General features: G+C 42.0%; 1 protein-coding gene across 8 annotated transcripts in view; it reads right to left on the reverse strand.

Annotated features, from left to right (window-relative positions):
- Positions 1 to 17,326: 17,326 nt before the first annotated feature.
- The window catches only part of ARHGAP12 (Rho GTPase activating protein 12), a 71,697-nt gene continuing 61,854 nt past the window's right edge, over positions 17,327 to 27,169 (reverse strand). For all 8 annotated transcript variants that reach the window (XM_009955342.2, XM_009955341.2, XM_009955340.2 and 5 more), the window contains 7 exons: positions 25,682 to 25,790; positions 24,513 to 24,632; positions 21,499 to 21,597; positions 19,326 to 19,403; positions 18,341 to 18,475; positions 17,959 to 18,061; positions 17,327 to 17,521 (listed from right to left, as the gene is read on the reverse strand). In XM_009955342.2, coding sequence (XP_009953644.1) covers positions 17,347 to 17,521; positions 17,959 to 18,061; positions 18,341 to 18,475; positions 19,326 to 19,403; positions 21,499 to 21,597; positions 24,513 to 24,632; positions 25,682 to 25,790 — 819 coding nt within the window. In that variant the 3' untranslated portion in view covers positions 17,327 to 17,346. The remainder of the gene's footprint in view (positions 17,522 to 17,958; positions 18,062 to 18,340; positions 18,476 to 19,325; positions 19,404 to 21,498; positions 21,598 to 24,512; positions 24,633 to 25,681; positions 25,791 to 27,169) is intronic.

Raw genomic sequence — 27,169 nt, forward strand, 5'->3', positions numbered from 1 at the left:
GATACTGGTGACCTTGAGGGATGGTGGCATTGACTGCCCATTTGGACCACAGGGCTCCCTCCCAGCTTCCATGGCTCTTCACTGATCTGCTGCTGGAGTCACAGCCATGGCAGGAAAGCTTTGTGATGGGCACCAACATGGCTGGTGTTTCCAGAGCAGCTTGAGTTAAACATGCCAGCCCAGGGTTAGACGCAGGGCAGACACTCAGGAATGTCCCTCTGGGTCTGTGTGTTTCAGTGCAGCCTGTAATTTTTTGTTCCTTTCTAATTTTTGTAACATGAATAAAGCAAACATGGAAAATCTTGTTTCAATGCCCAGTTTGTTGTAAAAGATCAGGAATGTCAAGGCTGTGTAGCTGTAGTTGTTTGGATGGCTGTAAATGGCCTAGAAGAATCTGTGCTGGCTTATGAGTTTGTCCTCTTTCTTCTTAAAGCTTTTCCTTCTGCTCACTGTTGGAATTAAATAGAAACAAATTAGGAAAGGAGGCTTGCTAGCAAGAAGCCCAACAGGATATATTTTTCCTTTGTAGGCTTTCTGTAAGTAACCTTGTGCTAATTGTATAACATTTCTTTGTGTTGCTTAGGGGCATTTTCTTACCTGGCCCCGCTGGCTCTCACCTGCAGCCTCGCATCGGAAGGATGGGCTGCTCCCCAGCCGCCTTTTGCCAGCTCCGCTCAGTGTGTGTGTGCCTGACATTTCACATGGCCACTTTGGAAAAGTTTTGTGTGTGTTGACCCTTTTTTGCAGGCCCATTTCTGCAGCAGCTGCGGACTCTGTAAGGTCTACAAGCCTACAGGTCTACAGGTGTAGCCCCTACCGTAATGTCATGGTCACTATAAAGGGGGAAGATTTCCTGAGGGAGGGGAGCTGCTGTGGGGTTCCTCCTGCTCCTCCTCCTCTGGCTTCTCCTGAGGACTGCTCTCTGGTCAATTGTGACAGCTGAATATTCGTTTGGCTGAGTATAACTCTGTGAATGCCTGTTGGTATTGGTGGTGTTTCATTAAATCCGCTTCGCTTCTACCCACAGGTCTGCTCTCCTTTTTCCTAATTCCCCTCCCTGGCTGGTGAGGGGTTGTTGGATGATAGAGTGACTGTTGCAGCTTAGCTCTGGGTGCAGGCTAAATGTAGGCAGTGGTAAATGCAGTTCTCCCATGATCAATGCATGAGTTGCAAGTGGAGGGGTTGGGGTTTTTTTACTGAGTTGTCTCACTTGCAGAAACACTTCCTGAGTTACACTCTCATCCTGCTTTGGAGATACCCACACCAGATACTGACTGTATTTTTGTTTTGCTTTCTTGGTTTTTTTCCTTGTTCTTTTTATCCCTTGCTTCATTCTTACAAAGGTTTTTGCTGAGCCTGCTTTCCAGACTGCTTGAGGGTAGAAACTTGCTTCTGCAGGTGCTATCTCTCACCTTTCTCAGTGTTCCCCACCCCCAGCTTTAACCTGCTGAGCTTATCTCCTTTCTATTACTGCACATCCCAGTAATTTAATATTATAGACAACCTGTGACAGAGCCCAGCCAAGATGAGGTTATGCCAATTATGCAAGCTTTTTCTATAAAGACATCTTGCTCTTTTAAGCAACTTTATTGTTTGTCAAAATAATTGTTTAATTATTTATAACTCCACATTGCATTGCTGAGATTTACACGCTTGCTCAAATAACAGACACCTGGCATTTGTGGTGACACGAACAAGTTTCTTGCAGAAGCCTTAATTTTTGCATACTCTACAGTGATTATTATCTTCTCCAATGGCTCAATTACATCAGAAATATTTATCTTGTCTGTCCGCAAAGCTTCAAGTAGGGTTGTTGAGCCAAGCACTGAAATAAAGGCAACTCTAAAATTAAGGTCGCTAAAATAACTTCAATTTGGTTCTTTGCTCCACCAGTGCTTGTGCCCCATGAGGGGAGGTGTGGAAAGCTCCGTTAGTGTCTGGCTGCCCCTCAGCTGGAGCATGTTCAGTGCAAAGGTATTTTAGCTGGCACTTATTGCTTGTGTGCAGTCTCCGAGTTTTCAGAGGCTCAAAAATTGGCCAAATTTGGTCAGGCTGTGTGGAGATGGCAACAACTTACCTTTAACATGGGGGTCATCTCTCAGCAAGTTTCTAAATTTCTGACTTGGACAATAGCTGTGCTAACGCTCCCTAATGAAGGGTCTGTAACCTTGGGGTCTTTCCCTGAGCTCCTTTTGAGGCTTCTCTGGGCAGGTTTTGTGACTGCTTCTCTCAAAGGTAATGAACCAAAGCAGAAATCCCACATAGCAAACCTTGCCAAACTCTTCCACTTTTGATGGTTTTATAATCCACTGGAAAATGGTCTTGTGTTCAGCTTTTGGACATCCTGAACTGTTTATAGTTGTAAACACTGAGATGCTTCAGGAAAGGGGTGCGGGAAAGTGAGTGATTCTTGCTGAAGGATGGGAAAGATAAAATGGAGGGTGAGGGAAAAGAAATGGAAGCAGATGGAGAAAAACAAGAATGATTAAAAAGAACTAAAGAAAAAGGAAACTGTAGCCTTTTCATGTACGAAAAGCTCCCAAACCTGTGCCAATGGTTCAGCTTGGATGAAATGCCCCCAAGCACCTTGCCTAACTGTGTCCTGGTCCTGCAGCACATGCAGCTGGTGCCAGGTGCTGCAATGTTAAAGCAGTATTTACCTCCTCTGATGCAAATTTCATTTTAAGCCCTGTGTGTAAGCAGAAGCTTCTTTCAATCACCTTCTAACCCTATAGCTGCTCCTTGGCCCAAGCTGCGTAGTTCCTTCTGTGAGGGTGCGCTGGGATGCAGGTGAGATGCTCTGTGTGTAAGATGTGAACACGCTTCACAAGCATGGTCTGTGTCTCTGGCACACTCCTCTTTTCTTCCTTGCTCTTTTGGCTCATCATGTTCCATGGTACACAGGGGGGTCCTTCCTCTTCTTCCCCTCACTGCAAGCTGCTGTTATTTTGGTGTCTCATCAAATACCCCTGTTAAGATTGGGCAGAAGGTGGTGGTGCTATGTGTTGCTCACTGGAGCAGAGGAGCTACATGAACAAAGCATTTTCTCTCTGAAACAGTCCGAGCAGCACTAGTTGAGCCGGTGCTCACCCCTGTCCTGGACAGAAACCTCATCTGCTCAGCTCTGCACAGTGGCAGGGTGTCACCAAACACCTCTGTTAGGGACAAAGAGGAGGACCAGGAACTCATGGCAGCTTCAGGGAAAGGCAGCACAAGCCTCAAGTGATCCTTTTCAAACTTGATGCAGCATCTAAATGAAACACCTTGCTAGAAGAACTACTTTGTATTTCCAATCTGTGCTGACTCATGGAGCTGATGCAGTATCTTATTTCAAGCAGGTCTGCTCTGTTAGGCTGCCTTTCAAACAGACGTTCCCTGCAAAGATAAAAGATGCTAAGAAGTAGGCATTAGGGCTGCCTTTCAGACTGCACTCTCTCTTGTATTAATCTAATAACATACAAGATGATAGACGGAAGTTCTCAGGAGATGTCATATGAAGTGTTCACTTTAAAACCAACAAAAACCAGTCCAGTTTTCAAACTGAAACTGTTATAACTCAGTGCCTCCGGCCCCAGGAGCTCTGGCAAGCCTAACTTCAGTGGAGATTTGAGACTATACAGTGTTTAAACACAGACAAGAGGTACAAAATGTGGATCCAGATTGCACGGCCACCCAGACCCATGACCCAGGCTTGGGAGGGATGGAAAAATCAGAACTGGGTAGCTTCACTGACTTGCATGAGCCTGAAGCTGCTTTTCTTCCTTCTTGACTTTTGGGGCCTTTTAAGTGTAGATGATATTTAAAATAATGCTTTGGAGTTGTTACACTATTTTATTAGCTAACCAGTTGGGATGGGTGGTGGTTGTTTATGAACTTAATGAATCTGTACTTCAGGATGGGAGAAATGCATGTGAAGCTTAATTAAAATTTTCAAAGCACTTTCTGCCCCTAAGCCCCCCGAGCCACCAGTGCGATGTAAGAGGGACGGTATGGCCTTGCTGCTGATTGGGGTTGGCAGAGATGAGGTGCGGAGGGCAAACACCCACCTGGCAGTGGTGGCAGCAACATGCTCAAAAGCATCCCCGTGGGGCTGTAAATGTGTTAACGTCAGAACTGAGGCTGTGTACAAGGCAGGGCAGCTCCTGGGTAGCCAGTCCAACACAAACCTTTCGGCACCAGCCAAGGGCAACTTTTAAAAAATGCAGTGTTTTCTGTGTGCTGCTTTTATGCACTGGCACATCATCCTGTGCCAAAAGGAGAAAGGGCGGGGGGGGGGGGGGGGGGATTTTTAAAACATTCTCTATTTTCTGTGTTTGCTCTGGGAATGGACACGTATTTCACATTAACTATGTTCTTCTGCCAATTTTTGTCATGCAAGCACCATCTCCAAATTGTAGAGCCTGTGAATTATAGTGGTAAATGCTATATTGCTTTGACCTTTTGAAATGTCTCCGACGTGATTGGCTGCCTGTCCTCCCCTTCCCCCAGAGGTCAGGCAGGCTGTAAATATAGGCGAAATGGAATAGCCAGATAATCAAATTGAACCTGTTTCACTGCAGTGCAGTGCAATCATGGCACAGTGAAATTCCATCAGCGTTGGAGGCTGCATTTCGAGTGCCACGGAAATCGCTTTGTAACTGTCCAAGCGACTCGAGGAGCAGTGTTTACCATCTGCGACGCTGTGGGCTCTGCATTTTTAAGCCTTCTTTACCAAAGAAAAAAGGAAATCCCAAAGCCACATAAAAAAGAGGAAGGAATAGGCTGCCATTTAAAAAAAAAAACACATCATCTGAAAAAAATTACCTTGACATATAGGAAGATTGATAAGTTTTATTTGCCTTGGGGTTTGGTTTTTCTTTTCCTTTAAAGACACTAAAATGATTCCTCTGCTCTGGAGCAGATAACAGAATTGCTTGCTGCATCACCTGAGCTCACCTTCTTCAAAGTACTTTAGTCATTATTTTAGCAACAGCATTGAAGTACAGTACACAAGCAGTGGTATAAAAAGCACCATAACTGTAGGTATGCATGAGGATGATATTTAGGAGCAATGTCCTCCGACCAAGTGAGGTGAAAATCTGGACACTAAAATCTGTATAGATGATTTTTCAGTAGTGTGAGCCAAGCACAGCGCTGAGCTTCTGTTGCTTGCAAGCCCAGCGATGATAGCAGTGGGGTAGCAGGGCATAATTAATGTTTACTTATAATCAGCATCTTTCTGTGCCAGCAATCATGGCAGACTGAAACTAAGCAGGGGAACCAGAAACCCTGCTGCTTTCAGCTGTCTGGAACAATAATTACACAGTGCCACGGCACCTCTGGGAGTCTGGCACCATTTATCCTCCCCGACTCTCAGCGCTGGTTACCTGCCACAGAGCAATCCCCAAAGCAACTGATCCTCAGCATCATTTTCATACAAAAGGTGGAGAGAATGATAATGGCTATGCTATTGCTCTGCCTTCAGAAAGCCGGGCTGATGGCTTAATTGAGGTTAAAATAAGCTCCAATCAGAGAGGTAAAAACCTAACAGGGCTACTTAATCTTATATAAATACAAGAGAGATACAAGTGCATGAGGAGAGAATAATAACCGACTCTGGTAGGGTTTCTATGGAGAATAATCATTAGCCAGGCAGTGAACAGATTGGACTGGGAGCAGGCTATTTAGCATTCAAGCCCTGGTGGTAGAGGCTTTGAGCTGGAGGCTAATTTGAATTTTAGGTTTGGGTTCAAAAAGAAAAAAAAGCCCCCCGTCTGGAGCAAAACAGCATCATACTCATTTTTGCCCTAGACTGTGCTGAAGAAAATGGACTGACTCTTACTCTGTGACCGAAGTGCGGATTGTCTAACCTAAGGGAGAAGTAACTGAGGGACAGAAAGGCATTTGGTTGACTCTGGAGCAGGGATTTGCCCTGCCCAGGGCAGTGTTCCCTAGCCCTGTTTGTACTCTCAGCCCCCCTGTACTCTTTGTAAGGGGGAGAAGGCAGCCCAGACTGCCTGCCTTTCTTGAGCACCACTGGGAATGCTACCAGAAAAAGAAATTAAAGAATAATTTTTTTTGCGTTACAGTTTCATTCTCAGAGCTAATTCTCCTTAAGAGATTGAAATTAAAATACTTATTCTTTGGCAAATTACTGGAAAGGTTTCGCAAAGCTCAGACATATTTATTTTTCAGGCTTGTAGGTTGTTGGTGGTGTGTTTCAGCAAGTTAAATTAGACGCTAAATTTTAGAATTATTTGAAAACATTTCTTGCATGAAACAGCATTTCAAATCCAAACTAAAATTTCAACCCATTTCTGCTCTGGTTTTTTACCAGCTGCTTGGTAAGAGTGATTTCTGTTACAATTACTGTGTGAAAAAATGCAATAGCTAGCTGGAGATGTGCAGATCCTGCCAAAGTATGGTTTCTAGGCTCTGGTTTTCTTAGTGTGTATCCCAGAGACGAAGCAATGTCTTTCCTCCACCAGCAGCTCAGCTGACACAACCACATACCAGCTGCAACGGGGGGTCTGGCCTCTAGGTCTGTAGCTGGAGACAGATAAAGTTAGAGGCATGTATGACATTGCCGATTGTATTTCAGAGTTTATTTTAATGTGACTTGAGATCCCTTCTCTCTTGCTGCTTTTTACTTACAGCTTAGTATTTGGTGAAGTGTATCTTGTACAGTTTCAAAACCATGTTACATCCACCATGGAAGACTCTGTGGTTTGCTATGAGCTTCTGCAATAATTTGCTTAACAGCTTTGCTTACACCTCCCCATTTTCCTGATCTTAGCTGTAATACTTCAGCTTATGTCCATCAAGAGATAAAAATAAACTGTAGGCTGCAGCTCAGTGTAGCTGGATGCTCCATTACTGTTCCCAATTGCAAGAGTCCTCAGGAAAGCAATGAAAAATTGCCCCTCTCCAGGCAATGAAAAATGTCTGGAGCCTCACGGTGTCTGAGGCCTTAACGGAGAATAATTATGCTGTGAACAGATTGCTGCGTGGCAGAGACCTCGCAGCGCTCTCAAAGGGAACACTACGAGACTCCTTTAAAGGGAAGATCAGAGCCCTCACATGGCAGGTTTTGGGAGAAAACAGGTTAGCATAAAAAGACCATATACCCAGACTGGCTGGCTTCATTGAGGTGAGTGGTCCTGTGCCTTACAGGACTACCTGCACCCACGAAAATAAAGGATAAACATGGCCCAACAGATAATTGAATGGGTATTTTTAACAGACTGATCTGTGACCTTAATTCTTGCCTTGGTAGCCAAGCCCTGCAAGACAGCTGAACAAACGGAAAAAGTGTGTGAGGTCTCACGCAAGGAAAGGACTTGGCCAAAATTTCCCTGGAAAGCCCACCTGCCCCTGGGCTGGCAAGCACAGTCTGTCTTCTCCAAGGCACTCTTCAGCCAGAGGATCCAGCCCACCCTTGGCCTGGTGGGGCAAGCTGTGGCCACGCCGGGAGCCTCACCGCAACTCGTTGTGGCTGGCTTGGCGCGGAGCCGGGGCCCTCCTGTCCACGCAGAGCTGCATCCAGCATACAGCTCAAGGAGCGGGATAAGAAGAGGGGATTTTTGCAGCCTGGTAACATTCATGGGTATGTTCTGCAGAGGAGAGGTAATGAGAATGATGACCAGGACCAAGGACAACCGATACAATCAGGTCACGGCAATTCTGAAGAGATTTGTGCTTAATGGGTAACAGGGGCCAGAATTTGTTAGATAGTTCACCTTCTTAGAAAGAATCTGACAGATCTGAGTTCATTATCCGGGGGAAGGTGATAGCGCTGTTCTGCCGGCTTGAACAGAAGCAGGGTTAAGGTTTCAAAAAGAGGACTAGAGTACTCCTAATTATGTCTTCCACCTCTTTCCAGCGCTGTACCCATAAAAAGTGGCTCTCTGCAGTAGTGCGAGATGCTGTCAGCCAGCTTGGTGGGGAATAGGGCTTTGGGGGAGGGCAAAAATTTTGCCAGGGTTTGTTTGGAGGGCAGGTGGGAGGGGGCCCAGATGGTGGTATCAAAAGAGCAGTAACTCAGTCACTGTGAGTCTGCCATCTGCTCTGCCCTGGGTTGTAATTTCCACCTCTTCCAACTTCACCAAGAGTTTTGTGGCTTGATTAGGGAACACTTGGTGTGAATAAAAAGGGAATCAGAGGCTCTGCTGTGCAGACCTTGCACTATCTGTCAGGAAAGAGACTCAGGCACGCCCTCCACACAGCAATGCCCTGGGAGGAAATCCTTACTAGCCCCAAGCTACCACTGCATGGCTTTACAGTATTTTCTTTTCAGGGTTTAAATTGCAGCTTTTCAGTAGTGCACTGCCTTTTCATGGGTGCCTGGAAATTAAAGGAAATTGAGGTTTTGCCATGTTCTTCCAGTGATGCAGGTGTAGTGCTGCTGCCAGCCCTGGTGAAATAGTAATACAGAGGTATGCACTTTTAATTTGTCAGACAAATCTGCTAGACCAGGCCAAATCTGCTCGTAACTTATTTTTTCTTTAATCTTGGTTCTTAATATTCAGAACCTTGAAATTTTGTGCATAAATCTTTGTACATTAACTCTCCAAGTTAAATAATTCGTTGTCACAAGCTTTGTCTTGAAAATGATAATCAAGCTAAATGCATTTGGCGTTTCTGTCTCCAAAAACCTCTTCCAGCTGCCATACTGTAGCTAACAGCACTGTCCCTCAAGTGTTGGCTTCCACGCTCTGAGCAGAAATGTAATTCCAGCTTTTCCTTGTCTCCCTGGTGCGCAGCTGGCAGTGCAGCCCTTGCCCAGACAACCTGACTCACTGAAGCCACAAATTAGGGCAGGACAGTGTGGCAGCTGCTGCGGGTACCACCCAGTCACTGTGGGAGCCACAGAGGGATGTGGTACTGGCAGAAAGCAGGGAAGGGGAACCCGGGGCCTGCCCCAATTTGTGGCACTGGCCCTACCTGGGATGTTTGCAAGGCTTTGCAATGCGCTGTAGGGAGACAGACACAGGTTGCGCTGGGGCTCCTGCTTTTGGTGATGGCTTCTGAAAGCAATCCTTCCTCTTCTCCCTCCAGAGACTGTATTTTGGGGGTTGGTGTGGTCACTTTGCAGTGCCCTAGTGACAGCTGGGAGGTAGCTTGCTAGTGCTGCTTCAGGCTACATCATCCTCACAGCCCAGCCCTTGGAGCAGCACTTTCTATCAGTGCTCTGGTCCCTGGTGCTTCAGCAAAGCTTTTGTTCACATGGACAGCAAGCGTTGCAGTCACCTGGGTATTGATGTTGCCCAAACCTACTGTTCTGGAAAGGAATGAGTAGAGACCTCAGCTGCACAGTCTTAGTGCAGCTGCCCATGATGGTATTCACTTTCCTCCCTGTTACGTACTTAATGCTAATCCTGAGTAGATATGTAAATGTTTTAGCACTTTGATATACCAGCTCTTAATCTGAGCTTTTGCTCCCTACAAGGACGTAGCCCTACAGATGTCAAGCAGACTGATTTGCACACCTTTCTTCCTTAATACCCTACCATGGACCTCCAGCCTGCGGTGAGTGCTCAGGCATGGTAGCTACCACACTTGCCCTCAAGCCACTCTAATATATCTAAAACAGGGCATAGGTGCCTGAGTTCTGGATAACTGCTTTAGGAAGCAAAACATGCCTTGGTTGCTGCGTAGTTCCAGGGGTTGTAAGGTCTCTAGTCCCAGAAGGGCTGGAAATCAGGGATTCAGGGACGGATTCAGGGACACCCAGACCAGAGCTTCTGTGTCAGCCAACAGTGGGAGTTTCCAGGACACACCAGTGGGACTGGACAAGCTCATGAAGCAAAGGCTGGGGCTGGCCTGGAGGGTGGATATCAAAGGGTGAAAGGGAAGTGAAGAATATTCTGCAACTTCTGGTTTTTTAATAGGTGAGTGCTGAAGGCATCTCCTTGAGGGGGCTGTGAGCTCACACCTCCCTGTCCCATGCTCAGACCAGCCAGCTGTGTGACATCTGAGGAAAGATTAAGAGGATTGAGTTTGCTTAGTCTAGAGAAGGGAGAAGTGAGACACAGTGACCTTTTATAGTTTCGTGGACTGCTGTTGCATGTGTAGAGACACATGGAAAAAATAGCTTGCCATGTACGTTGCAGATAAAAGCAATGGATAAGGACAGAGTAAGGAAAAAGATGAAAGTAAACTGCAGCAAGGGCTACTGAGATGTGCAAAAAGAAAAGCTTTCTGAGTGAGATGAGAATTACCTGCTAGGTAAGACTGACTGGGAGACTCTACCCTCTCCATCAGTGGAGGTCTTCAAGGTAGCCCAAGCTGCTGCTGGGCCTGGGAGAAACACAGCTCTATGTCTCCCAGCCCTGGCTTCTGTGTCTGTAGTTGTCTTCTGTGCCCGCAGTTGCCTTCTGTGCCCCTGCCTATGGCTGGGGAGTGCTGCATGCTGGCTGTGTCCAGGCAGGGATGGACAGGAGCACTGGGTGCTCTGGCAGGCTGCCTGCTAGCTGCTTTGCCTGGTTCGTCCCAGAGAGGCTGGGCTGGGCGAGAGGCTGCGGTGCTGGGTGCCACGTCCCATGGCAAGACTGTGCCAGTGGGGGCTGCCAGGGCCCCTTCACGCCTGGCTCTGCTGCATGGCGGCAGAGTAGCAGTAACTGAGGTTTTACACCACCTGGCAGCAGCTTGTGGCTGGAGGATTTCTTTGTGTCTGGTGTGAAGCACTTTAAAGAGGGAAGCCTATATAACCAAACACTTATATTTCAGACTACAGTAAGGAAAGAGTAACTTTAACAGGACTTCATTGAACTTGTGGTCACCAGTGGGGACAGTGGCAGCACCTGGTACCACCATGGCCATCCCAGTCCCCAGGAACGCTCCAGCACAGTGGAGCTGCGAGTGCTGCCATGGGTGATGAGGTTTGCTCAATAGAGTGGCGTTACTTTAGGAGAGAAATGGGAATGAAGCTTTGGCCATAAGAAGCGCTTTCATTTGATATAGGATGTGAATGGCCAAGTAGGAACAAGGAAGCTAATGGCTAAATGGAAGCTTACATGCCAACATCATTCGTAGGCTTTTTAAAACCATTAAAAAGAGAGAACCACTATAATTGTGCTGTCTAGCCTGCAACATGCTGGTGCAGGCCTTAGCTCCTGACCTAGGAAATTAGAAAGGCAGCAGGAAGGAAGGAAAGGGGTTAGTCCCCACCTCTGGCTCATACAGCACAGGCATCACTTCTGCTGTCCAAGACTGATGCTGGCAAAATAGGGTTTGCCTTGCCAGCAACAGCAGCATTCAACGTTTCATTGCACTGCATCCTGTGCAATGGCTTTCTTTTTGTCTCAGGGATGCAAAGAAAGCCCATAACGCATTAGGACAACCACCTGGGGAGTTAGTTATGATTTTTAAGAGCTAATGATGCCGCCCACTGTTCAATGTTTATAATAAACTGTCTTCTCCCGCTCTTAACTAAATTGTGTATATACAGGGGAAGAAGCTCTACGCATAGACACCCTGAGCACTTGGCTTGCTGCACAGAGCTGCTGTACTCCACAAATAGAAAAGATGGACAGAAAGTCATTTATTTTCATGCGTTTGAATGGGGCAGGCTGGGAAGCTCAAGGAAAAGAAGGGGACGAGTATGACCCTGGCCTATAGCCGCGGTGTTCTAATGCAAACCTGAAGATTGTGCAGTCCTCCTGACAGCTGGCTCACAGCTCAGCCTGCACAAGCGGTATGGATGGTGATTCAATGGTTGCACGGAATTACATTGCTTTCCCTCAGTCTCATGCCAAATATACGTAATTGCTTAGCTTATGTGCATTTCTGCAATACAGAAGAATGGGCACTCTGGGAAACAGGGGAGCAGCACGCAGCCTGCTTTAACGGTTACCTGGAAAGCACCATGGTTTTATTCTGCTAGTCTGTGCTTTTTTTTCTTTTTCCATTTACATTACCATTTAGCATTAGCACTGATGACTTCTTCTTAATGAAGTGTCTATGGCTGAGTGGCCTATGCCTCAGCCTCCGCAGGCAAAGCAGTGCTCTGGGCAGAGCACAGCAGATTCCAGCCCCTGGGCTCCAGGCTGTTGTACAAATCCAGGCTGTTGTACAAATAAGGAAGTAAACGGTCCAAGTCGGATTGACTTTCAGTGCAGCACGAATAGCAGGTGGGTGGGTGCAGGAAAAGGAGAGATTAATAGGAAAAGTCTTATCTTTACAACTTCAAAGAAAATTTAGAGCAGGACTAATTCACTGGCAAGAACAGCACTTGAGCTATGAAAGAGCTATTTCATCGTGGGAAATATGGTGGCATCCTTCACTGTTCATAATGCTTTAAGGGCGTGCCAGAGGAGAGTACCTCTTGCACAACCACGTCTCCATTTTTCTTCACAGAAGAAAGCCATGTAGGTGAATGGGTCACGCATGTGTGTTGGCAGGGGCCAGGCCAAGGCCAGCACACACAGAAGATCAGCTTGCTCAGTCCCGGGGGAGAGCATCCCTGCAGCAGGCAGGTGTGCTCGGTGTCAGCGCTGTGCAGCAGAAGTGCCTGTGGACAAAGTGCTGCCCAGGCTGGTAGGAAAGCTTTTCATGGGAAAAGGTGGGTTTCAGTTCTCTTCGTAGGTTAGGCGCCTCCTGTTATTGGAACAAGTAGCTAGGCAGGATGCTCACGTACAGAAAGCCAACAAGCCACCACCAGCTCAGCATCACCCTCTTGGTAAAGAAAAAGCAAAGAGCACTGGCACATGGGTGGCAGGTAACACTGCCTGCAATTTGATTCCAGCCATTTGGCTACCGCACATGATGAACTGGACAAGCTAACCAATGTTTTAACATTTATCTTCCAATGCCTGATGTAAAAAAATTACAGCTTTTAATTATGGTATTTATTTTTTAGAAAACACCTCTTTCTTTCACACTACAAATGCAACTATTTAAGCAGATTCGTACCATATATGTAAATCTAAACTGGTTGCAAAGATACTTTAGCTTGGGGTTTGTTTTTTTTTTTCTGCATGCTCCCTCTTCTCAGATTCATACATTTCTTTCTCCTGGTGTGCTGATATTTAACAGACAAGGCTACCTGTGCCACAAGGTTCAGATCTTGGATGGGGCTCTCCACCACCAGAATTATGTTCCTGAACTGAGACCAAGTTTATTTTTGTATGGCACAGAAGCTGGTTGTGCATTTATGATTACACTGAAGGAACATAGTTCTTGCCTCCTATGAGCACTCAGGTGTTTGTGTCAAGTGAACCTGGACACAAGTGCATCACTGAGCAGCTGACACATCGAAGCCACTCTGGGAAAGTCCAGAGAAAGGTGGGCACTACCATTTTGCACTATCACTGGAACTCCACCTGTTTACAGAGCAACTTACCCTTTCAATACATAGCCAGGCCTTCATCTGTAATGTATGAAGTAGATAAAGAGAAAAAAACCTACACCACCACCACTCTTGGCAGCCTGGCTTTCTCCCAGGTCTCTGGCCTGGATTCCTGCAGATTTTCTAAGTGACTGTTTCTTTGCTGTCTTGCTTGTCCATCACACCTACTTTGTCTGGTTGTCTTCTGTGTTTTGCATTTACTTATCCCCACACTAAGGATCTGCTCTCCCCTTCCCTAGCCAACTACATTTTAGTACAACAAGCCACAAGTTGAGGTTCTATGAGAAAAACCTGACGCTATCCCTGTTTCTTGCACTTCGCAGTTCTGAGTTTGCTGAATACAACACAAATTTCTTCTGAAATAAAGTAGTAGCTAAGTATCTTAACAAACTCATCCATGTGGGGAGCTGTAGGAAACTAATATTAGAGCTGCCATTTAATTCTCAAGGCAGTAAAAGGACCAAGAGGCCAATTCGCCTCTGAATGTCTTTCATGTTGGTTTGTTACACAGTGTGATCTTGTTTTACAAGTGCTCTGTTTACAAGAATGATGGGGGGGGGGTGGGGGTGGGGGGTGGCGGGGAATGTTCATTTAAGTCCCACAATCACATAGGGTTACTTTTGTAAAGGGCTGATCCAGTCCTACCAGCTGCTTGCCCACAAAACTTTGCAATTGTGGAGGCTAATTAAGATTCTTCAGAGGAGCTCTCCTCTCCCTGGCAGTTGCAGAAGGCCTCATTAGACATGCTGTACCTCTCCCTTTGCCCAGCAGAATGCCCCACTGTCCTTGGCTTACGTTATGGCTTACAAATTAACCAACAGATTCTGAAAATATCATTACTTTGGGGCTAAATAAAGTTGTTATCTTTAAAGGAAAAAAGTCAGGGCTCCACCTAGGAATAAACTGATACCGTATTACCTACAGACTCCCTTCTCTCACGCTGCGAGTCAAAGATTCACTTGCCAGGATACAATGGGATCAGTACAAAGGGAATTTATCATGGCTTTCTGTGAAGATGGGGAGGAAAGTCTGGGCCATAAGCATGACCTATTCACTTGCATGCAGAAAGCTTTATTTACATGCAACTCTGACTTTAATAAAAAGTATTTACATTAAATGGCTGTGTACTTTTGCCTTGTCTTTTTTTGTGTCTACTTCTTTCTCCAGCTTAAAAGTGAAGAAACACATAACTGGTAGAGATCAAGCACATCTGAGAGTCACATGAGAGCTGAACTACAGAGCTGAACACAGCTCTAGCGCTGCAACAACATTTCAGCTGTCACCAATACATAAAATTAGTTGCCCAGTATCTTTGAGTGGCTGCAAAAGTTTATATGCAGTCTTTAAATTGATTTTAAACCAGAACCAAATCCGATTTAAAGCCCAAACTGAAGCATATATAAATTTAATTATGTTTCACCTAATACAAATAGCTTTCCCCTGTTGTGTTTGTGCAAAAATCTGGTTTTGATTTGTTAAAAGAAACCTAACTGCAGGAACAAGACAAGGTAGTTCAAGGAGTGAAGAAACCCAGTGTGGTAACATACATCGTTTCAAGTTGTTCCTCCTCCTGAAGGTTTTGAGCATTTTGCTACACCTCTTTCAATTAAAAAGAATACTCTCCCCTCCCCAAACTAACAATGAGAACACTAAAACATGACAACTCCACTGCACAAAACCATACTATATATTGTAATAACAAAATGCTTTATTTTAGGGGAATACAAGGAAAAGTGTGACATCCTCCTTATCGAAGTGTTTTTAAAAGGCATTCTTTCTTTGAAAACATAATGCTCATACAGAAAAGGTGTGGATAAGCCCTCTCATTTAGCAGTGCGAATTCTTTTTTATTTTACAGCTGAAGTTGGGATTTGAATAATCTACAGCAGCACATTTCAAGTGATATTTTCTAGTAGCTTGGGGCACACCTGCCACTCGGCACTGCTCCGATTTGACAGCCTGCCAGAAGGCTGACAACACAACGTGGAGATGGAGCTTTCACAATTCTCACCCAGGTCGCTTTGCAACAAACCACAAGACTTCACCATTACCACAAGACGACAGTGAGAAAGCCACAAGGTAACTCATCTTCTCTTTTATCTCTGAAGACTTTTCATGCAAGTTCTATGCTCATGGAATTCTCGTACCATTCATCTGATTTCACCTCCGTACTTCACCACACATCCCCTTTGCTGTAAGCCAGAACTGTGTTACGAAAGGTATGCACCAGATCAGAGGGAAAAACACAATTATTTCCCCAATGTATCTGCTTACTGTACAGTAGGTTCCATGTAAGTCGGGATATGCTTTAAGACAGCAAATCTATATCCATAAGTTACTTCCACCCTCTCTGCACCTTATGTTAGAATTTATATTGTTAAAGAAAGGGACTGGGAGTTCCTAAAATTGTTAGGTTATAAAATAAGCATTTGTCTTTTAATCCAGCATGACAACTCTCTGCCACAAGTAGTATCCACACTAAGCAGTAAGATACACCGGTCCTATTGTTTAAAGGGGGTTCATGTTGTCTGAAGCGGGAATGGCAAACTCTAAAAGAACTAACAGTTTTTTTATTTGGGTTAGACATAACAAATATGTCAGATACAGCAGTTAGTCTAGAAAAATACATTTAAAAAAATCTTCAGCTGACCATGCTCCCTGTAACAAAATCTTTCAAAACCAATTTTACAAATTATTCTACATTAATGTAAAAAGAAAATCTTAAATTTAGCATCATGGATTCCATCAAACATCTATCTATCAAAACATGAGTTTCACTATTTGTAGATGTTAGAATTCATAATACATTTTTCTAATGTATCCTGTACATATTAAATAACCTAGAAGGCTCCTCTTGTAGTGCATTAACAATTTAGCAAGCACACTCAGTATTTCTCCAGTACCATTTGCATTACAGTTATTTGCCCGCAAATGTAATTAACATCTAAAAGTGCACACAGTTAGGTCCCCCCTCCCTCCCCACAACCTGTTTCCCTGCTGAAACCCAGACATCCACTGGAAACATGACGCTACTGTAGCTCATCTACCCATGATTAGAAATGTGTGACTAAAGTGATCTTAAACTATACAGGAACTGAATTATATACAAGAATCAAAAGGACAGTCTGTATTTACATCAAGAAGCTTCCACTACCACAGCATTATATCAAGAACTCAGTACAGTGTTACAGTTGGTATTTACTTAGGATTTTAGCTTTAAATCAGTATAACACAAAACTTAGCTCAGGAAATACCCTGAAAAAATTAACATGTTTATTAAATATGACTTCTACTATGCCACAAGACAAATATCCTTTGCTGGATACTCTTACAAGTTCAGTGTTTGAAATAGTGTGCTGTTCTATAAAGCAACTAAGAAGTTCCAGAAAGGTTGTTGGGAAAAAAAAGGAAAGAAAGAAAAGAAAAAAAGAAAAAGGGGAAGGCGGGGGGAAGGCAGGGAAGGGAAAAGGACAGCAGATATTAAGTGAAGAATTAGATTTGAATAACTAAACCAAACTGTTAGCACAAGCTTAAGACAGTCACTGCATGCAGAAACCCCTTGGAAAAGTGTCATACAGATCTGAGTAGGCTGTAATACACAAGCTTAAGATGTAACTTCACTGAATTTTTCCATACCAGTTGGTGGGACTTTTCCCTATCAAGTGGAAGAATTTTAAGATTAAATTCCAGATTATCCAGTTTGAGATTAATAGCTTTACTCCCCAAGAAATCCAGTGTATGAACTTATATTACATTTTTCCAATGCTACTTTAAAAAGGCAAACTATAAACCTTTCAATTCACTTTTTACATTGAACTTTTCAAAGAAATCCAAAGTGTTGTCTTTAATTCGCATTAAAGTGGTCAAACATTTCTCCTCTTTCTCCCCTCCCCAAAAGTGCAAAAAACAAGTTGCTGCTTGGTCCACAAACATAATACATCATGTACAGCGAGAGATTTTCCTTCTGATGGAGTACTGCTGCCAACCCATCACTTCCAGTTTCTACTCCAAGAAAAATGTCAGCGTCCAAAGATGGAATTCAATTCCAGTAGAATTAATTCTACAATCTGATTCTGGTATACTGTGTGGACTGCTATGTTACCAGTCTCTTTCTCTGGTTTTAGTAAGGTTGGACCGAAAACTATTGCTACACTTTGATAGGTCATTCGGTTCTTTTCTCCATTTTCTACAACTCTGAAAGAGAAAAAAATACACAAAAGGAGACTTACCAGTGTTAGAGTAACAGGATGAGAGGAAAAAGAGTCCAAATCAAATGACTATTCACAGTATTTATTTAATTAGTACTCTTGTTATTAGGATATACAGTTGGTGTGATTCCCCTCTCTACAGAAAAGTTTTGTTTTGAAATGCTATTCCTGATCCTCTCACAATCCCTCAAACATAAGGACTTGGCAGCACACATCACAACTATGATGTACTGCCTCAAGTCTGTTTGGTGCTCTGCAAATATACATAAAATGTATAAATACAGACTGATATATTGTTTTCATCAAGTCCAATATAGGCTAAAAAAATGCAGTAGGAAAAGTCACCGAGTACTTTTTAATTGGATTATTTAGCTTTAAGGGAGTCTCAGCAATACAAAGCCTTTGCTTCTATCTGCTACTTACCTCTTCAGGTGTCTGAAGAGCACCTGCATAGTGTCCTGATTTGGTTTTGGCAACTGTTTGATTAAATCTTTAACAGCATGGACACGCTGCCTCGGTTCTTGTTCTGCAGAAGGATGAGGTATAGAAACAAAAATTCAGTATTTTTGTTTAAAACTTTGTCATAAAATGTAACAGACTGGGAATAAAAGCAAACGTTTTGCAGTGCTGATACGAGATTACACACTGCCACCTCCTGGGCCGTGCGCTACTGACAGGCTATTTTAGGTAAGCCTTGCAGACATTCATAACCAAAACATTCTTTTTACTGTCCAAAATAATTAAATGAATTGTACATATCGAGCAGAGCTTACACAAAAAGCACGTGTATGTTTTCCAGACTTACTAATTGCATTGACAAAGTCATTGAAGTGATTATAAGTGAACAGCGGCTCTGGCAATTCTCTGAAAAACATCTTTAGAGCTCCTGTGATGACATGTATATCTTCCCATTTACTGTCATTCAAGTCTAGTTTCTCATCTGAGAGAGAAAAATTGATAATTAACGTTACTAATTAAACTATAAAAGCTTTTTTTAAAAAATAAACTTAACTATTCTTCTGTACTTATTGCTTTTAAAGCAGTGAATACTCTTACTCCACTTCAGCCCATTCTCTGCTGGGATACAGAGCTGCAGCCCTGTAAAAGGGGATACAAAACCTCAACCACTACATGCAGAGATGGCCAAACTCTGCCTACTGCACCACATGCAGCTCCCCTACACCAGGGCGTTTCCCAGAGGGAAGCAGGACCTGCCCGATGTAACGCAGAATTTCCTGTCGGGCCCTGTCAACCAGGAGAGGTCAGACTGCAGACAGGCTACTGTCCTCTGCCTACTTGCCCGCCGCCTATTGATTCCCACTGAACAAAGCACGACGACATAGCCACATGAAAGGGTTTTGTACACAGAGCACGGCGAAGAGGAGCTAAGCATATCCATACTAAAAGGCAGTAGGAAATCTCACTAAAAAGCATTAACTTGCAATTTTAATTGCTCGTGGAAACTTAATATGCTCACCACTTTTCCATAAGGTATGAAGTTACTTTGTTTGAAATAATCCCCCCCCCCCCAATTCTATTAATCACGTTTCTTTAGAATTATGTTCTAGCTATGCCTCTATGCTCCACATAGGATTAAAACTCCAGGATGCTAGGTTTTTCAAATTATTATTTCACACTAATTATGCAATTTTGAAGCAATTTCACTTTGAAGATGACAATCACTTCTCAAGACTGCAGTTATACATTATGAATTTTTTTTTCCTGAGCTTTCTATGAACTTCAACAGTCTGAAAATACACACAATTGTCAAACAGTTGAAGGAAGCTTACCATGATTGACTGCGAATCTTAGCTTCTGTATCACTGCAAGATTGCCACTAACTCGGTATAAGCCATCAACATCTAATCCTAAAACAAAGGGATAAATCCATTTTAATACCTTACACACGTACGAATATTGAAATCACTAGGTTCTTCTTTATAGGTCTACTCTGCAAAATTAAAGACAAAAGAAACCCACCTTGTAACTAAGAATATTTGGTTCAACAACAACAACAAAAAAAGGAGTTAAACTAGATTTTTTTTTAACAGGCAAGGCATACATCACATGAGGTTTAGTCTGCTGACACAGGTTTGGTAGTGTCAAGCTCAAAGACTCTAAAACTTCCTACACAACAGAACAGTAGTAATGAAACCTGGCTGTTGCTCCAAGTCTCCCCAGTGAGACTAGGGGTCTCATTTAAGATGCTCTCGGTGGGTGGGCAGGGAGTATTTGGGAGTCAACATGCAAGAACCAAGTTTTTTGTGGATGTTCAATTTTTTAATGTACGGTTAAGAAAAATAAGTCATGCATAGAGAGTATCTCAAAGTTGTTTGCATGGAGAAGGAATGATGTGCATGCACACTCATCACTACCAAGCAGCCTACAAAACTAAAACAGGTAGCCCTTGCCTTTACAGTATTGCACACTCAACCGGAGAAGAAGAAAACTGTGTCTCTGTGGTTGCTACTGCAGTTACTCAAAAGTGATTAGGAGGTAAAGAATTTAATTGAAATGCCACTTGAATGCAGCATGTGAGTCAGTGCCACTGAGAGGGTGAGTGTTGCCAGAATACCTGCAAGTCCCTGTAGCTTCTCAAGGAGTTGTCTGATGCAACACAGCACAGTTACCAGCACCATCTGACATATCCCTTTTCCCCATAATCCACTAGTCATTCCTTTACAGAAAGAACTGATTTGAAGTGTATTGGCAGTAGGAAGAAGAGTTGGAGAAGTGGGGGGAAAAAACCTGTTAATTTCTGTCAGCTTCCCCTCAGGTATTTAAAAAAGGAAAACTTCACCACTATCTTCACTGCAGTCCTGTCTTTAAAATAAAAAAGAAATTAAAAAAAAAAAAAGAACAAAGCAAAATAACCCCTTTCTCACAAATGAATAAAGCCTGCTGTTACAAGCAAGGTGGCAGTTTGTTGAACTGAAGACAGGCAATGGAAGCAGTTATTTTTCCCCTCCCAGCCCGTAAGATAACAGCACTGAGAGAGAGGACTACAGGCTGCAACAAAATCCTAAACAAAGTTCCCATGGAAGATAATTTAAAATTCACATGTAGTATTCCCCTGTAACACTTACCCTGATTCTCAAGAGAATGTTCTCAGTTTAACAGACTGGTATATATTTAAAAGATGGTTATGGAGATTCCATAATCCCCTCTGTCATCTTTTCCAAGAGGTAGGGCCATGACAACAGCAAGAAACAAGCAAGAAAACCAGCACAGACTACAGCAAAGTCAGGAATCGCAACGAACATAATATTTTCAACAAAAATGTGAAGATATCCTTTACATCAGACAACCCAGAATGTCACATGTAGCTTTCAAACATACAACTTTCTCAGTTATTAAGTAGGAGAGACTTATTTTCAATGAAAGCAAACACAAATTGAGTCAGTATGTGGACACTGATAGTCTCCAGAATTGCATAAAACTTCACATAGCAATCAGTGTAACTGGCTGAAGGGCATCAAACCAACAGACTTGTCTTCTGGCAGTCAGCACATACACAGAGCAGGAACACAACTTTTTCCTAGAAGTTTGTTTCAAGGAAGTTTTAATATAAACGATTGTAAGCATGCCTAAACTTCCCTAAAATGAATGGTTGGGTTTTGACAGTCTGTCTCTTTCCACCTGGGAAAAAAAACTTGATGGGCTGAGCTCTTCTATTACTTCTTCTAATCCCTCTTTCCTTAGGGCCTTACTTCCAGGAGGCTTTCCTGCCTTCTCCTCAGCTTGAAATATACTGAAGCACATCAATTTCTCATATATAAGATTTTCTCCCCTCTCGAAATTCTGGATCCCACCTACCTCCTCACTCTCAAAAAAACTTGCCAACTTCAGATACAAGTTTCAGACTCTTTTCCCCAAATAAATCTACAGCATTTTAAGGATTAAACCGTTCAGAATTAGTGTGATGAGCAAGAGAGATTCGGAAACAAAAAACTTGAACCATACCATGTTCCTCAACATGCTCAATGCACAGCTTCACGAACTTTGGCACCGTGCTGTTTTCTCTTTGACACAAGCTGGTGAGATTGGAACCAAACACTTGATCTGGAACCAAGTAAAGAGACTGATTTACAGTGGAACAGGACTCAAGTGACAGAACTAGTTCAGGCTAAAACAAACCTCTACAAAGGGCAAAGGCTACTGGGTACAATTGTCACAGTATTAGAGTGAAAATAAGAAAGTTCTGAAAAGAGCTCCCAGCAAGAAAAAGCTCCCAGTAAGAAAGCGGTTACACAAACATCTCTGAGTAAGGAACTTTTGCTACTGAAATAATTTTAATCCATCAGGAGATACTTGTAAGAGTCATATCATCATTACTATAATGAGAAATTTAATGGATTCAAATGTCCTGTTACACTCCATTCCTGTTCTGAGTTCAAAACACATTTACTGTAATCTTTGTTAAAAATCTGAACAGAAATAATAAACTTTATTATTATTTTCCCCAAAGTGAAAGCTTTTGGCATTGCTTGGGGAAAAGCCCTGTAAAATTTCATCTTTCATTGCACCTACTGTTTAACCCAGCATGACATATTAATTTACTTTAATGTAGAGTCTTTAACTTCTAACATCTTTAAGTTCTGACATGGATTTGCAAATGACAGATCTTCACATCACAGAGCTCTGAATGGATGCAAGTATGACTATGTATAGGCAACCTGGTTGCAAGGTTGGAATCCAAATACAGCTATTTATGGGCAAAGGTAATCTTGAGTCTTGTTTTCAAAACTACACAATCCAGGGGGAGTGTTTTCTATCATAAACTGGAGCAAAAATGAAAATCAGCTTGGGCAGAGAACAGATTCTTGCTATGTCTCAGTGTATTTCAGCAACATGTTAATTCCTCTTATTCAGATTATGTTATCACCAAAAATCTCTCTCAGACCCATTTCTACAGTTTTCATCAAAGATGCCCAAATAATAGATGGCCTTCCCTGTTCAGATGCATGACACTGAAATAGGGTCTTGAGATAGAGAAGCAAAGGTCACACTCTTAAAGGGAAGAAAGTTTTTGGTTTTATTTTGGTTTTGGTTTGTTTGTTTGTTTTTTTAAGTCTCAAATAAGGTACAGAAGTGGCCATCTAGTATCTAGTAGATCTTACTTCAGAGCTTATGCAAGAGAGAAACTGTTCTTGCATTTGCATCATGCATAGGATCTAGCCCATTTTTCATGTTTAGTAATTTGAGTAGATTCATTACAAACACTTGCATCTAACTACTGCTTTGGGAAATCCAAAAAGCACACCAAACCAACTATACAGTATGAAAACTGGCACATAATGGTATTATTAGCTGTATGCATATAAGTCCAGTGACTCAAAACACCTCAGTCCTGCTGCTGCTACTCACGCAGCCAGCTGTACAAGCAGGAATCAGTAGCAAGGGATTGAAAAAGCCCACACAGTAGAAAGCCAGGCTAGCATGCAGCTGCAGCAGGTAAAGCAAGGCATATTAGGTAGTACAAGAAAATACTAGTACGTAACAAATGACTTGCTACAATTGCCTCTGACTTTAATAATTTTCACACATAGGAATTGTATTTTTTCCTCTCATCTTAAGGTAACTTTTCTAATTCCGTTTTTCCACCTAACAAAACTTTAGCACAGTTAGTTCTCTGCTTAGTGCAGGCTGTTTCAAGTGGGGTTTTTTCTAGACCTTTTCATTACTTTTTCTGCTCATACTGGGTTTGCCGAATTTTCCATTTACTAAACTTGTTCCATAGCAGCCACAAATGTACACTGGGCTTTTAAATAAGGACTTTTGTATTTTTCATTCATACAGTAAATGTAAAACTGTACAGCTCAGATCCAACTTTAAAATTCACACCATGTTTTTAAATAAAAACAAACTCTTCATTCCTTAACATCTTTATTAAAAATCCAATCATCAGCACGCATGTGTACAAGTTAAACTTGGCTTAGCATTCACTGTTGCTAATGTCAGAAGTTACGTCACTGAGCCGTGACATGAATACTAAGCTGTAAAGCAGAGCAAAACGTCAAACTCTGGGAATAATTCCTCCTTATCCCAAACAAAAATTCCATAATTTACAGTTAAATAATATTTGCAGATACACAAATATATCAAACATCACATGCAACAGAAGCACACCTGTTACAGTATGTCGTTAGACAAATCACAGTAGGATTTGGTCTGATATTTGCCTACCCATATGCTATTTTGACCCTAGTAGAGCACCACCTACAAGTCCTGCTAAAGCATACAAATAAATAAATAAATGAAGTTTTACAGTGGGTACCAAGTCAATAATTTACACAAACACATTAACTTAAACCTGTGCAAATACTGTGCTCTAAAAATGTTTCTACAAGTGTAACAAATGGAAGTCAATTCTTTCATAAGTTTGATTCAAGAATATCTTTAAGACACATTGTTTCTGAAACAATTAAAAAAACATATACATTCAAAAAAGGTTAGGGAAAAAAAGATGTTTAAGTTAAGATTCCTTTAGCCTCATCCTGGTTTGCCTAAATATTTCATTTCTTATGAGCTGGCACATGATTGTCTGGGTTCCACTCAGACGAAAACACCTTTGTGAAACAGATGAGCACATGCACTCAGCTTGGTACGCAAAGGGCTTTTCTTTCCCTTGTATGCATGAATGATTATCAGCTATCTGAAGTTTCCAGCTCAGAACAGCAGACCAAGTGGACTCTCTAGCTAAGAATGACTCCAAGTCCAAAGAGGGTCCTGGGCCCTCAATTTTCACTGCAGTTTTGCCTGAAGGAGAGGACATCCTCCGTGAAGTTGAGTGGCTAGCAGCAGTGCTCACAAGAACGACAATTAATCACCAGTTCCACTATACATCCAATACTTCTGTTAAACCAGCTATATGCAAGTGTTTTACTCTAAAACTAGACGACTGTAACCCCATTTTACACCGGCACTACTAAATTCAGCTTTTCAAATTATTTCCTGTGTTAAAAAGGTTCATTTACCCTTAATGTAGCCTTTTTCACGGACAGCTTGTAATGTAGGGCGCCGTGTGAGAAACTTCTTGAGCTTCGTTTTGGTCTTTTTCTGATCTGTGGAATCTATATTGCTAGGTGCTTTCACTGCTGAAAAGAGAAATGCATTTAGCATCAACAGCTACAAAATGAACACTATATTTATCTGCCAAGGAACCAACATCAAAACAACCCAAAAAAGACTTAAGCTCAAAACCACATAAAAAAACTATCCCAATTTGCAATGCATCTTCATTTTTTCCCTTAACTTTTTGGAACTCCTTGTAAATAGCATCCATTTTTCAAACCACCAAGAGACAATGCTGTCACAAAAAAGTTGTAAAACCAAGTGTTGCCTGTGAAACTAACTAAACAGTAGCTTACATACAGAATTGATATGGAATTTAAAAAAATACAGCTATGTTTCAAAACCGGTCCTGACTTTCATTAAGTTAACTATTCTGAAAGAAATAAATACTTTCTTGCCATTTACATAATAAGGCCTGGAAGTAAAAGACAGAAAATAGTCTGTCTGATTAATATATTTCTGTGCATAGGAAGAAATTTCTGCGGCTAAAAGAAACTTAGCTCTAAAATTCTGAAGATATAATTAAAAATGTTTAGTTTCTCTAAATGAGCCAATACAACATCATTATCAACTTAGCAAAATTGCAGTTTAAGTTAATAGGGCAAATATTTACAGATGGTGTACCAGAGACAAAAACCCAGTAAACCAGTTACAATCAGTTTTGAACATGTAAAAGGACAACAGAATTCTTATCCAAAACCATTTATAGAAGTCAAAGAAAACAAACACTAATTATTTCTGTGCATTTGACAACACCTTGACAATAATCCATTTCACTAATGCCTATTTTTTTTCCTATGTTTTCATGTGTCATGCAGTAGGAGCTGAAGACATTTGGTACTTTTCCTTTTTTTTTTTTTTTCCTTTAAGTATGATTAATAAAACACAGGAGAAAAATCTACTAATTGGCACCAAGATGTAGAATGAACTATATAAAAGCCTGCTTCCACACTTGAGTAGTTTCATTTCTAGCTATCCTTTTGAATTCTTTTCTATTTACACATAATACTGAAGTCGCAAAAAGTAAAAATTGGCATTGCTAAAATCAATTAATGAAAAAATTTCAACTCACAACGAAGTTTCTTAGAGTCTTTATTCTCTTTCTCTTTTTCTTTGTCTTGTTTTTCCACCCCAGGGGAATCTGGTAAATCATCTTCTAATGCTTCATCAGACTCTACTACCTATTCGATTTAAAAAGATACACAGTGATCAGCTTGCTAACTCATACAGCATTAACAAACACATTTCCTTTAGACAGTTCTACGACATACATTTTTTTCCCTATAATGATATTCAGTTGGTTCTTTCCTGAAGTCTACATGATAAACACATCTTCAGAGATGATACCATCCTCAGTGTCAGAGTGAGTAACTTTGAGAAACACCATTTGATCATAAGACCCAATAAAGTTTTGCTGGATGCTAAACAATATACAACCGGCCTTTCATGGTAACACTTCATTACATCAACCAATAAACAACATCATCTTTTTTTCCCCAAATACAGTGGACAAGTATCAGCTATTTCACGGTCTGCTATAGAAGCACCTGATTGATAGGGCCAGGAAACATTTCTAGAGCATTTCCGCTATTTCTGATCTCTATAATCAAAATTTTCTGAATAGAAAATAGAACTATCAGTTAGAAAGTTTCACCACTGTCAAAACATGCACTGAATTCACTCTGAAAAAGTATATACACCAGCATCTAAAATTCTTGCCCTGTGTTATTGCTCTCTCAGCATATTCTCATTAACCACAGTCAAGTGAAAACGTAGTATGGAGGCAGATAGCAGAGTCTGTTAAACTGCCCACCTCCAACCTCATACCTATGCTACATGCATGACTGCAGACATATCGGGAAAATAAGAAAAGAAGCTTCCTCTGGTCTAAGTGCAACATTCTCTCTTCCAGAACAGCTTATTTCTTTCTTCACTTCTACTCATGTGAGCTTGACTTTTACACAGTTACAAAATTCTGACCATACAGTGCCTCCTGTTAAAAGGAAGGATGTTTTAAAAATAAGGCAACGTTGTGTACTCCAGAGCACTGAATGAGCAGAAGCATGACTTCATCGACTAAGCTGCACTTTAACTTCATGTGGAGAACACTATCAGAGCTAAGAGAAACGAAGGGCCACTGACTGACATCGAAAGCAACACAAATGCAGCTCACGGGCAGCAGGCAGGCCTGTAACTATAAAAATTAAGATCACGCATGAAGTCAACTTGATACAAGAGGAATATTTTCTCCAAGATCTCTTCCAACATCTTCTGAATTCAAAGATGATAAATCTTGTTTGGCAATATCGACAGTAAATGCTTGATCACTTTTCTGATGATTAAACAGTTGGCATTATGCTGTCTGATAGGAAGAGATAAACCAGTATTTTGCCAGGGCTTTTAATTTGCACTTTAGTGCAGCCTTATTGAGTGAATAGCAGTATCAAATGCTGACTAACGTATGTCATGAAGCACTCTCTTGGCAGACTGCCCCCTTTACTCCCTCTCTATCAGGACCTTTCAGGTCACTGAGACAGAACAAGTATTTGGCCACAGAAGG

This window comes from Leptosomus discolor, chromosome 6 (assembly GCF_034619465.1).
Source record: "Leptosomus discolor isolate bLepDis1 chromosome 6, bLepDis1.hap2, whole genome shotgun sequence".
Lineage (NCBI taxonomy): Eukaryota > Metazoa > Chordata > Aves > Leptosomiformes > Leptosomidae > Leptosomus > Leptosomus discolor.